The sequence below is a fragment of the Carlito syrichta genome, unplaced genomic scaffold (assembly GCF_000164805.1).
Source record: "Carlito syrichta isolate Samal-C Ts95f unplaced genomic scaffold, Tarsius_syrichta-2.0.1 Scaffold303252, whole genome shotgun sequence".
In the NCBI taxonomy this organism is placed as follows: Eukaryota; Metazoa; Chordata; class Mammalia; order Primates; family Tarsiidae; genus Carlito; species Carlito syrichta.
Window position 1 is genome coordinate 85,148 of NW_007247348.1, and position 13,210 is coordinate 98,357.

The 13,210-nt window shown below is 46.3% G+C and overlaps 1 protein-coding gene across 1 annotated transcript in view; it reads right to left on the minus strand.

The window, feature by feature from the left end:
• LOC103260585 (zinc finger protein 43-like) overlaps positions 1–7,746 on the minus strand; it is a 54,007-nt gene extending 46,261 nt beyond the window's left edge. Inside the window, exon 1 of the mRNA XM_021712422.1 lies at positions 7,655–7,746. Coding sequence (XP_021568097.1) covers positions 7,655–7,746 — 92 coding nt within the window. The remainder of the gene's footprint in view (positions 1–7,654) is intronic.
• Between the last annotated feature and the right edge of the window lie 5,464 nt (positions 7,747–13,210).

Genomic DNA, 13,210 nt, shown 5'->3' on the forward strand with positions numbered 1-13,210 from the left:
CTCCAGTCTGGGTGACAGAGTGAGACTCCAACTCAAAACAAAACAAAACAAAAAAAACTTCAGACAGAATTTTTTTTTTTTTTTAGTTGCATTCTAACTCTGTCACCCATGCTAGAGGGAAGTGGCAACCCCTGGCCACTGCAGTCTCGACCTGCTGGGCTCAGGTGATCCTTCCATCTCAGCCTTCCAAGTAGCTGAAACTACAGGCATGCACCACCATAACCAGCTAATTATTTTTTATTTATTGTAGAGATGAGGTCTCACCATGTTGCCCAGCCTGGTCTCGAACCTGTAGGCTCAGGCAATCCTCTCACCTCAGCCTCCTAAAGTGCTGGGATTACAGGCATGAGCCGCCGTGCCTGGCCTCAGACAGAAATTAAGATGTTTCTGTAAAGGTGCACCAAGTGTTCAGCCTCTTCTGTCTCCCCTCAACTCTTCCACCTCTGTCACCCAAGACAGCAAGACCAGGCTCCCCTATTCCACCACAACTTCCGCTTCTCATGGTGAAGATGGCAAAAATAAAGAATTTAGGATGACCCATTTTTATTTAATGAGCAGTAAAGATATATTTTCTTCTTCATGATTTTTTTTTTCTCTTTTGAATTTAGTGGGTACTCATGAAGCTTTGTTACATGGGTATATCATATGATGGTAAGATTTAAGCTTCTGTTAAACCCATCACCCAAACAGGGTTGATAGTATCCCATAAGCAGTTTTTCTACGCTTGACTCCCTCCTACTCCCTTTATCAGTCCCCAGTGTTTGCCATCTTCATCTTGATGTCTGTGTGTACCCAGTATTTAGCCCTCAATTATATCTGAAAACACGCAGTATTTGGCTTTATCTTTCTGAGCTATGTTGTTAACATAATTGTAAAAATACAATTTATAACATGCAAAGTATGACAGTGGGCTGTTTATAGAATCCACATGTAGAATCAATGCCATTTCATCACTCTGGATATCTTCAGTCTCTTACAAAAAACCACCACCTCACTCTAAGAGAAATATTTATAGGTAATTATGAAACATTTATTACATACCAAAAAGCATTTTGTTGTTTAATAGTCAGAAGAAAGCAGACAAAAGTCAAAGCAACCCCTTGACTTATAAAATCTTCCTATTTATCATCTGAACAAATTGGACCAGTAAAATCAACAAAATCAACTATGTAAATTGTAGAAAGTTAAAGGAATGATACCACCAAAATGTCTTCAATAGTATTTTTCAGTTGAGAACAAACATATGGGAAATACTCCTTGAAAGGTTACTAGTTGGTGGCTCAGCCTGTAATACCAGCACTTTGGGAGGCTGAGGCAAGTGGATCACCTGAGCTCATGGGCTCAAACCAACCCCAGCAACTTTGCAAGACCTGGTTCCTACAATGAATCAAAAATTAACCAGGCATAGTAATGCATGCCTGCTGTTCCAACAACTTGGAAGTCTGAGGTGGAAGGAACACCTGAGCCCAGTGGGTCAATGCTGGGGTGGCCGTGAGCATGCCACTGAACTTCATCCTGGGTGATGGAGTGGGATCCCAACTCAAAAAAAAAAGAAAAAGAAAAATGTAACTAAATAAACTCACTATGAATGACATCTTCATTGTGCTTAAATTTCAGATAAAATCCCTGAAATTTCTAAGTAGGCTAAATAATGAACACTGTATGAACCTGAATCAGTGTATGTCCTCATGGACTGGGTGGGACACCTTAAACCCTCCCAGATTCAGAGACAACCCTTGACACGATACAGATAGAAAGCAGTAGTGTGATGAGCATTTCCCTCCCTAGGTCTTTCCCTTATCATGGCCTCCTGGGCACAGCTGGGTTGCATTAGTGGCCAGAAAGACCCAGCACTGATCAGTAGGAGGTGCCCAGGGTGGGAGCAGGATGCAGGAACTGACCATTCCCAGGGAACCCTTTCCACCTGGTTTTCACCAATGTGCCTATAGCACCTCCTGAAGCTGTCCCTGTTTGGTCTGCAGGAGTTCTTTCAGGACATGCTATCCTGGGCCTTTTCCCTGGAGCATGACATGGTGCTGAGGCACCTTCTGGTCTCCAGGGCTCAGTTGAGAAGGATACAGTGTGATCTGTCTCTGAGGTTGAGTCCAGCACCAAGTCAACTCCCAAGTCACCCTCTGGCATAATAAAAAGGGGAGAACACAGGTCCCATTAACTCATTTCTGTGGGTGTTTCTCCTCATCCTCTAAGATGCTTCTAAAAACAGGCCTACATGGGCCCCAGGGCAGGTACTGACCATGAGATTACTGAACATGCCTCAGAGACAGGGCAATGGATGATGGCTACACCCCCCTAGCCCCAGTGCCATAACCTCCTGCACCTGCTTTTGAAGGTACCTGAAGGAAACCAAGAGATCACAGCCCTACATGTGAGCCAATACCAACAGCCCCAGGAAGCAACAGGAAATTCTTCCATCTTAAGCACCTTCCTCCCAAGAGTGGCAGGGCAACATGCCCTGAACAAGGGAGTGGAGAAAATTAATGTTCCAGACCCAGGCAGAATTTGGGAGAGAACCAGTTGGGATCACAGCCCAGACCCAGAACTCAGAGTTCAGTTGTATGGCAATATTCAGTCCTTCCACTATGTGGAGTGACAGCCCCAGAGGCCTGAGGGACCAGTACCTGGAAGCATGTACCCTGCAGTGGAGACAAGTTTCATGTTAGGGTAGCAAAGGAGCTTGGCTAATACAAAGGCCTCTCCCACCTGAGTTCTTTGCCAGGGCCGAAGGTGAGGTGAGGTAGAGTAGCCCTGGGTTAAGGGCATGAGGGATGGAGCCCAAAGCCAGTCCAAATCCTAGGAAGACATCACAGGAGAAGCCTGAGGTGTCCCAATGGCAACCATGTCCCAGGCTGCACACACCCTTAGCTCTGGGATCAGATTCCTGCATGGTGTCTTTGATGTTAGAATAGGGGCACCACACAGAAAACATGAGGACTTCAGGGACCAGGGTCCCTGGGGTCCCTCAGTGAGAGCCAGATAAGCTCAGTGGAGAAAGTGATCTAGTCTCTAGGCATCCACCAACTTGGAGACCCTCTCCAAGGTAGATACCCTGGGTCTCTCCAGCCCACCATCTCAGCTCTAGACAACCATGGAGCAGACTGGGCACAGTGGCTCACACCTATAATGCCAGCACTTAGGAATGCTGAGGTGAGTAGACTGCCTGAGCCCATGCATTGAAGACCAGTTTCAGCCATTTGGCAAGGTCTCACATCTACAATAAATGAAAAATTAGTCCAGGTACAGTGGCTCAGACCTATAATCCCAGCACTTTTGGAAGCTGGAGGTGAGAAGATTGCCTGAGTACACAGGTTTGAGATGAGGCTGGGCAACTTGGTAAGATCTCATCTCTACAATAAATCCAAAAATTAGGCCGGGCTCAGTGGCTCAGCCTGTAATCCTGGCACTTTGGGAGGCAGAGGTGAGTGGATTGCTTGAACCCATGGGTTCGAGACCTGCCTGGGCAACCTGGTGAGACCTCATCTCTACAATAAATCAAAAATTAGCCAGGCGTGGTAGTGCGCACCTGTAGTTCCAGCTACTTGGATGGCTGAGGTGGAAGGATTGCCGGAGCCCAGCAGGTCGAGGTTGCAATGGCCCGGAGCAGCCACTACATTCCAGTCTGGGGTGACAGAGTGAGACTCCAACTCCAAGAAAAAAAAATTAGCTGGGCTTGGTTGCATGTGCCTGTAGTTCCTGCTACTTGGAAGGCTGAGGTGGAAATATTGCCTAAGCCCAGTAGTTGGAGGCAGTGGTGGCTGGGAGCATGCCACTGCCCTATAGCCTGGGTAACAAGGTAGAGTCTGACAAGAAAGGAAGAGAGAGAGAGAGAGAGAGAGAGAGAGAGAGAGAGAGAAGGAAATGAAAGGAAGGAAAGAAGGAAAGAAAGAAAGGAAGGAAGGAAGAAAAAAGAAAGAAAGAAAGAAAGAAAGATGGAAAGAAAGAAAGAAAGAAAGAAAGAAAGAAAGAAAGAAAGAAAGAAAGAAAGAAAGAAAGAAAGAAAGAAACTGTCATCGTGGCACGTGCCTGTAATTCCAACTACCTGGAAGGCTGAGGTAGAAGTATCACCTAGTCCAACAGGTTGAGGCTGTAGTTGCCATGAATGCTACTGCACTCCAACCTGGATGACAGAGTGAGATAACAACTAAAAAAACTGTGGCAGCACCCCTCAATTAGTAGCCATCGTCGCCTGATATCACCTGACTTGGACTGATTACCAAACTGAGGCACAACTGCAGGTAGGAGCTTCCATTGATTTCAGTGAAACAGGTTGCTTTTCCAGGGGCCTGGAGGTTCAGGTTTGGCAGGCATGCCCCTATCTCAGAACAGACTGTGGCTGTTTGATGATTTCTTGCTTGAAATTTGGTCCTGAAGCTTCCCATGCATCTGGAGATCAGGAGTCAATGGTTTCCATTGCACAGCTTTGAACAAGGATGCTGGGCTCCTGTCTTATCCTAGGTTCCCTGTGAGATTGGGAACACAGGACAACCTCACTTTGCTATTCCACTGAACCTCCAACACCAGGGCCTGCCCAGTTCACAGTAAATGCTGAGATATCCTCCTCCCTTATGATGACACCTACATATTAACTTTCTTATGAGAAAGTAACCCACATGGCCCCCAAAAATTCAGGGCAGCACCCAGCAAGGTGCCCCAAATCTCCACATAATTCCTCAGCACTATGAAATCAGTATCAATAAGGAAGCTGGACAATGGAAGCCTTGGAACAGGAGGATGAGTATGGCATTGTCAAAACCTCAGCCAGTCAGCAGCATGTCTTGTTCCTCATGCTGGCCAATTTGTGTGACAGTGCCTTCCTTAAAGGGTACAAGTCTTACACCAGGGGCCCATCTTGGCTTCACCTGACCTCTATGAGAGCATTTTTACTAGGGATATCTAGGATGATCATACAGTGAACATGTGGCCCTGACCAAAACTAGGATTTTGCCCAAGGCAGGGTAAGAACCCTAGGCACAGTGTGTGGGTTCCTGAGGCCCACTCATTTCCAGCAGGCCCAGACCAGTAATGTCACCAGGCTTGAAAAACAACCAGTCACCTCAACTAGGGAGGGCAGAAACCCAAAGACCAGCCATCAATCTTATCCACTCAGGGAGGCAATGATGGCTGAACTTTCTTGTCTTGAGTGGCCATTACTTGACCACCATTGAAACAGAAGTCTGCGGTCAAGCAGATGGCACTGGGGTATGATTTCAAGGCACAATACTTGCTCTAGATTATAGGAATGATGAAAATTGAGAAAGTGATGTCCCAGGAGGCCACGTCCCTAGCTCTGCCATAATTGGTGGGTTCCTTTCAAGGTAAGAAATAGGAAATGTGGCCTCATTTTGTGGAAGAATGCTCCAAGGTGGGGATCCCAGCTGCTTAAGATGGAGGAGCTCCTGCCTATGAAGGAATAGGCCTTACCTGGATCCTACAGTCTGTAGTGTGTCACCTTTTTTCATCTGGCTGCTTGGGATTCTCTTTTGGTTTTTTTAGTTGGAGTCTCATTCAGTCGCCATGGGTGGAGTGCAGCTCAGGGCTACCCCAGCGTTAACCTGCTGGGCTCCGGTGATCCTTCTGCTTCAGTCTTCCAAGTAGCCAGAACTACAGATGAGTGCTACAATGACTGGCTATTGTTTTAAATTTTTCATGTAGAGATCGTGTCTCACCAAGTTGCCCGGGCAGGTCTAGAACCCACGGGCTCTGCCAGGATTTTCCACTTTTTGTTGAATCTGCAGGTACTGAAAATCACCCAGTTCCTTTTCTTATCTCATTTTGCTTTCAGGAGAAAAAAATCCTTCTTTCAAATGAATAGTCAGCAACCCCTTCAGCAGCCTGCTCTGCGGACAAGCACAGTGCTGTGTTTGTACAACAGAGTGTCCAGTTCTCTCCAAACTCACGGAGATGAGTTCTTACAATAGTGAACATCCAGATTTCTCCTAATGGATGAAGATGATTTATTAGACCTGGCTCAGTAATGGCATCACAAGATTATAAACATTGTCCTTTGGGGGTTCTAGAGAATATGTCATTGGGAGCCTGTTTTAGAAGCTCCTCTGTTCCAGGGTCATTGGGTGCATAACATGAGTCTTTAATTTTTTTTTTTTGAGTTGGAGTCTCACTCTGTCCCCCAGGCTGGAGTACACTGGCATACTCCTGGTCACTGCAGCCTCGACCTCCTGGTCTCAGGCGATCCTTTAGCCACAGCCCTCCAAGTAGCCAGAACTAAAGTTGAGCACTACTACACTTGGCTAATTTTTTTGATGTATTGTAGAGACGAGGTCTTGTCAAGTTGCCCTGGTTGGTTTTGAGGCCCCAGCTCGGGCAGTCCACTCCCCTCAGCCTCTCAAAGTGCTGGGACTACACAAAGCCTGGCCTAGAGTCTTTAATTTTTTTTTTTTTGCATTGGAGTCTCACTGTCACCCAGACTGGAGTGCAGTGGCCGCTCCCGGCCACCGCTGCCTCAACTTGCTGGGCTTCAGCGATCCTTCCGCCTCAACCTTCCAAGTAGCCAGAATTACAGGCGCGCGCTACCATGTCCGGCTAATTTTTTGATTTATTGTAGAGATGAGGTCTCGCCTGCCCAGGCGGGGCTCGAACCCACAGGCTCAGGCAATCCACTCACCTCAGTCTCCCAAAGGCATGGGATTACAGACTGAGCCACCGAGTCCAGCTGTCTTTAATATTCTTATACGCAAGGAGATCATCTGAGTTCGTGAACTTCTCGCATTTGTGTATTCTCTTTTCTCTTACACTCTCCCTCTTTTTTTTTTTTAAGCAGGATTATTGAGGACAGAAAACCTCTCACAGTGGGAGAGGACCCGAAGGATTTACCAAACTCTCTCCTTTTGTCCAGGAGCATTTGGGGGCTTATTTCTTTTTTTCTCTTATTTATTTATTCATATATTTACTCATTTTTACTTTTTACTCCTCTTTAGGGGGCTTGTTTCTTTGGTATGTGGGTGTGGCAATGGCCAGTTTGTCCAACATGTCACTGGTGGATGTGGATTGCCCCAGCAGGGCAAAATATGTGGGCTCCCCTTGAAACTGCTCACAGGGTACATTGAAGTGTTTTGCTGCTTCCGCAGACGGGGATGGAATCCTGCAGCTCAGCGATCAAGCCACCAGGCCTCATTCTCGTACTACAGTTCCCAGCATGCTCTGCAATGCACACCACATCCTGCTCCTGCCCCCAACTTCCGGTGCAGGGAGGCAACTCAACCTCAAAATGCTACAAGAAAAAACTTGCTTTTCTTTTTTCTTGCCTCCTCCAGCCCCGTTGGATCACATCTGCTGTCATTCAAGATCAGAAGGTTGGTGAACTGTCGCCTTATCCTATCAGCGGATGCTATTTCGGAAGATGCCCAATCAGAAAGGAGATTAAAGTGAGGCGGTGGCTTCCGGCTTCTCACTGGGCCTTTTGTTTTTTGGGCCTGCGAGAGTGCGGAATCATCTCGGAAGCAGTGGCATGTCTTTGCTTCTTCCTTTTTCGCCCTGGGAGATGCAGGTCCGGGGAGTCAGTAAGGAAGATGTTGGGTCACCCAGAACCTGGGAAATTGTGAGTATGGGTGTGGGTGCCGGAGCGAGAGGCAGGATGGATACGGATGACCCGGCTGTGGCCGACCGACCTCCCCCTCACTTCTGATCCTGGACCTGTGCCCGCCGGCGGCTCGGCTCCGATCCCCTCTTCACAGGGTGGGTCTGGTTCGGTCCCCAGCGTCTTGTCTCCATGGCGACCTCGGTCTACTGGAGGCTTCTCCAGTATGTATGTGTGAGACCCAGGAGTGTCATGAGGGGTCTGACCCTCATGGGGGACCCTGGAGGAAGGGATTGTGTTGCTTGCCCCATCCCTCTCTCCTCCTGCAAGGTAAACGGAAGCTCCAGCACAGTTTTAAGGGGTTCCCTTGGGCTAACAGCGGATCGTGAATCTCTAAGTCCCAGGCAGGGCTTGTAGACTGGGGTCTTCGGAGGGCCTGGATGTAAAGGCTTGGAGAAGAGGCGGGGGAAGACGGCCATGAGCAGGTGGCAGTGGGTGACAGCCCCACAGTCACCTGATCTGGTATATCCAAGTAGTAATCCCTAGACCAAGTCATCAGGGTTGCTAGGATACTGGACAGGGTGAGGGAAAATGGATGGAGCAAGGGGCGCGGCACTGCCGGGGCTGGCAAGCCGGAGGTGTGTGCTTGAACCCCAGAGATCCGAGTAAATTGCAAAGAATTTCAACACACAGAGGTGAGAGAAGAAAAGATTATTTAAGAAAATTCATCCCCCACAGACAGGGCGTGGGCCTACACTCTAGGTGAGTGTGGTCTTGTAGCCCCCCAGAGTTCTGGCTTAAATTCTTTTCTTGGAGATGTTGCATGTGACTGCCATGACTTGCTTTTTGATGTCTTGATGTCTGTGTCACCTGTAGATGTCTTGAAGATCCGGTGACACAGAAACCCATTAATTTCTGTCCATATATTCATAGCCTTGGGCGTGACAAGGATTCTAATTCTGCACCTTCCCAAATGACATTCCTTAGGGCTAGTGGAGGGTGCACCTCCCCTTATCTCCTAGGCATTCCCAGTGAGTAGTTTCGGGGGATCCTTGGCTTCCCTGTAGATAGTGCCCAATTTATTGGAAGCTTGAATCCCCACCTGCTCTGCAAGGAGTTGGAACATGGGCTGTGACTTTATTTAGAGGACCATTAAAACCGAGAAGATGAGGGGCCAAGACCCCTCTCGGGTTTTGTATACTTTTTGGGGTTTTTGTCCAGGTCAGTGGTGGGAGAGAGAGAGGAGAAAGTATTGCTTGAGCCTAGAAATGTGAGGCTAACCTGGACAACATAGCAAATGCATGTAGCTATAAAAGTTGATACAATTTAGCCAAGAGTGGTCGCACATGCCTGTAGTTTCAGATTCTTGGGAGCCTGAGAAGGAAGAATCTGTTGAGCTCAGGAGGTCAAGATGGTGATAAGCTCTGTGGAGATACTTCATGCCTGCCTGGGTTATGGAATGATACTCAGACTCATAAAATACATGTAATTTGCTGGGCTTGGTGACTCAGCCTGCAATATCACACTTCGGGAGACTGAGGTGAGTGGATTGCCTGAGTCCATGGGTTTGAGACCCATGTGTATATATATTTTTTTTGAGTTGGAGTCTCACTCTGTTCACCAGACTGGAGTGCAGTACCTGCTACAGGCGACCACAGCTTCAACCTGTTGGGCTCCAGGGATCCTTCCACCTCAGCCTTACAAGTAGCTGGAACTACAGGTGTGCCCGGCTGATTTTTGATTTATTGTAGAGATGAGGTCTTGCCAAGTTGCCCAGGCGGGTCGCAAACCCGCGGGCTCAGGCAATCCACTCACCTCAGCCTCCCAAAGTGCTGGATTACAGACTGAGCCACTGAGCTCGGCTCACATAATGTATTAATCAAAAATTTTGTGACCACCTACTGTGTTATGTGAACTACAGACAGGTGCCACCACACCTGGCTAATTTTTTATTTATTGTAGAGACGAGGTCTTGCAAAATTGCCTGAGCTTGCCCTGAACCCGCAGGTTCATGCAATCCTCTTGCCTTGGCCTCCCAAAGTGCTGGGATTACAACTTGAGTTACCGAGCCCAGCCTTTATTTTTTTTAGTAGGAGTGTCACCGTTTTCCCTGGCTATAGAGCAATGGCACACTCATGGCCACCACCGCCTCAACCTACTCATGAACCTACCACTTCTGCCTTCCAAGTAGCTGGAACCACAAGTGTGCACCACCATGCCTCACCAATTTTTTTATTTATTGGAGAGATGAGGGCTCACCAAGTTGCTGCAGCTGTTTTGGAAACTATATACTCAGGAAATCCTGTCATCTCCTCCTCCCAATGTGCTGGGATCATGGACATGAGCCACCGCACCTGTCCTGAAAGATTTTTAGTGTTTATTATTATGGAGTTGTCCTAGTCTTACATATTATGAGGTTTTGTTTAGATATGCCCAAATTTGGAAAGGTTGACAAATTGGTCTACAGTAAAATGTCTGAATGCTTCCTAAAAGCAGCCTATGGGAAATTTATCTATTTCTTACCTGTGCTAGATACCCTGCCTTATTTTGACATTTCATGGTTACATTTGCTGTTGTTTTAGTCAAAGATTTGTCTTCTTCGAAGATAAAAATTTATAGAAAATACATTTAAGTTGATTAGGTGAGTGGCTTCTTTGCATTTTCCACACATTGCTCGTATTGAGGGGAAAGACAGAAATGATTCCTGTCCTCCATGAAAGTGTAAACTGGTGAGGTGGACTATTGTCATGGGAATAATGAAAGATTGCAACAAAGGAGAAAGTAGAAAGAAGCAAATTTTAATAAACATCTTTCACACATTGGAAAGGGTGCAGATAGAGAAAATTGAGGTGTGGAATGGCCAAGAATTGGGATTTTTAAAGGTCTTGAGGAAGGGGGATTTAAGCCCACAGGACTGTCCAGGGCCATGGTTCTTTGATGTAAACTGTAGCCACATGAGTTTTATATTTTGCTGGTTGCCAGACATTAGCATCTCATGCCCTCAGGTGATGGGCTACATGGGAGGAGTCAAAGGAAAGGGGTTTTCCAACAAGAGACTTGTGAGATGTTTGAAATCCACAAACTTCTTGACCAAAGAGAGGTCTCAGTATAATTTCTATGGCTTCAGCCAGCCAAGAGGTGATCTTTGATTCCCCCTTAACAAGGAACCTGAAAGTTTCCTAGAGATAGTATGTAAACCTTGAGTTGAAAGATTGAGTTGTTGGATTGCTCTGGTTTTTCATCTGATGGAGTATTTGTTGAGGGAAATGAGGTAGACTGCCTCTTGGCCTGCAGAAAAATGTAATCTTAAAATGTCTTAATGCCTCCTAAAACCTGCTTATTGGAAATTAACTATGTTTAACCTATGCTTGATTCAAAGCATGTCAGTCTAAGGAAAAATGGTGATGCTGAGGCAAAATGTAAACTAAATTTATTCTAAGTTTCTTGGAGTCCCTACTTTCAGTCTGGATTATGTTTCACTTGTGAAAAAAATAAAAAAATTCCAAATTGGCTGGGATCAGTGGTTCAGCCTGTAATCCCAGCGCTTTGGGAGGCCGAGGTGAGTGGATTGCCTGAGCTCGCGGGTTTGAGACCCACACAGGCAACTTGGTGAGACCTCAGCTAAACAACAAATCAAAAAATTAGCCGGGCATGGTAGCATGTGCCTGTAGTTCCAGTTACTACAAAGGCTGAGGCGGAAGGATCACCAGAACCCAGCTGGTCGAGGCTGCGGTGGCCAGGAGCATGCCAGTGCACTCCAGTCTGGGTGACAGAGTGAGACTCTGACTCAAAAACAAAAAAAGATCCCAAATTATAAAATATCTCACGTAGTGAGAAGGTGCAAGAACCCACATGAAGCCTCTCAGGCACACGGTAGAGCAATTTCAGTGTCTCCTGAGAGTGTAGTCATCAGGAACTTCAGTTAGCAGGGCTGCAAAGATGACATCCCAAGTCATAGGATGGCCTGACTTGACAGTTGATTCAGGCTGGTCTCTGTGTCAGTTCCTCTTCTTCCTGGTTTTATACCCTTCAACAAAAAATGGATCCACTTATTTTACCTCCAGTTATTTACTGTAAAATGTATTTTATCAATACAGGTTGAAAAGTTTTTAAAAATTTCAGGCAAGATATAGATAGATGTCTGGAAAAAATTAAATATCTATGGTTGGGTGCAGTGGCCCATGCCTATAATCCCAGCACTTTGGAAGGCCGAGGGGAGAGGATGAAGCCCACAGTTATGAGACTGTGCCAGGCAACTTGGCAAGACCTCATTTCTACAATAAATCAAAAAAATTAGCCAGGATCCAGCTGACAACTAAAATTATACAATAAGAAAATTTGTAACACAGAAATATTCTCAAATACATTGTCTGAGAAAAAAGAATGAAATGAAATGCACTCTGCCAGTGTACACACTATTTTTGTAAATGATACAGCATAAATTTGGGCATCAACATAGGCATGTAGAATTTTGAGTGTTATATTTACATCACACAGAATAAGTTGCATATACTGCTCAGAGGGAAAATTCACAGTAGGTTGGAAGGTCCTCATCAAGTTATAATGTGTACAAAATGAACTAAATATCTACTTTCTTTTTTTTGTTTGTTTGCTTTTTTGAGTTGGAGTCTCACTCTGTCGCCCAGACTGGAATGCAGTGGCCATTCCCAGTCACCACAGCCTCGACCTGCTGGGCTCCAGCAATCCTTCCACCTCAGCCTTCCAAGTAGCCAGAATTACAGGCATACACTACCACTCTCGGCTGATTTTTTTGATTTATTGTAGAGATGAGGTCTCATTGCCCAGGTGGGTCTCGCACCCGCGGGCTCAGGCAGTCCAATTACCTCAGCTTCCCAAAGGCATGGGATTACAGGTTGAGCCACCGAGCCTGGCTAATATCTTCTTTCTTTATTTTTTTTTTTGAGTTGGAGTCTCACTCCATCACCCAGACTGGAGTACAGTGGCCACTCCCAGCCACCGCAGCCTCGACCTGCTGGGCTCCAGCGATCCTTCTGCCTCAGCCTTCCAAGTATCTGGAACTACAGGCGTGTGCTACCATGCCTGACTGATTTTTTATTTATTATAGAGATGAGGTCTCACCAAGTTGTCCAGGCGGTTCTTGAACCCATGGGCTCAGGCAATCCACTCACTTCAGCCTCCCAAAGGTGCGGGATTACAGGCTGAGCCACTGAGCCCAGCCCTGAATATCTTCTTAAAATGCCAATTCTGCTTCAGAATTGGAATTCGCCTGAGGCTCAGCACTTTTTTTTTCAGTTGGGTGGTCTCATTCTCTTACCCATGCTGGGGTGTAGTGGTATATTCACAGCTCATTGCAGCCACGATCTCCTGGCCTGAAGGATGCTGGGACAAATTGGTATCAGGTTCCAATGCACACAGGTGCAACACAACATTTATGCTGAGATCTATAGGCCCCAAAATAGTATATTTTAATATCAATCTAATAATAAAGAAACATGTCCTAGGCAAAGAAATTCATCTACAGGTATCTCCTATGGTGTGTAATCTCAAAAACTATATTTTTATTGCTTGTTTTTAGCATCCTAAAGAGCAACTCTCTTCTAATAATTCGTTATTCAGTCATTTTTGTGTTGTTCTGGGCAGTAACTGCCATCCTGTTTCTCCATGGAGCTCGTGGAG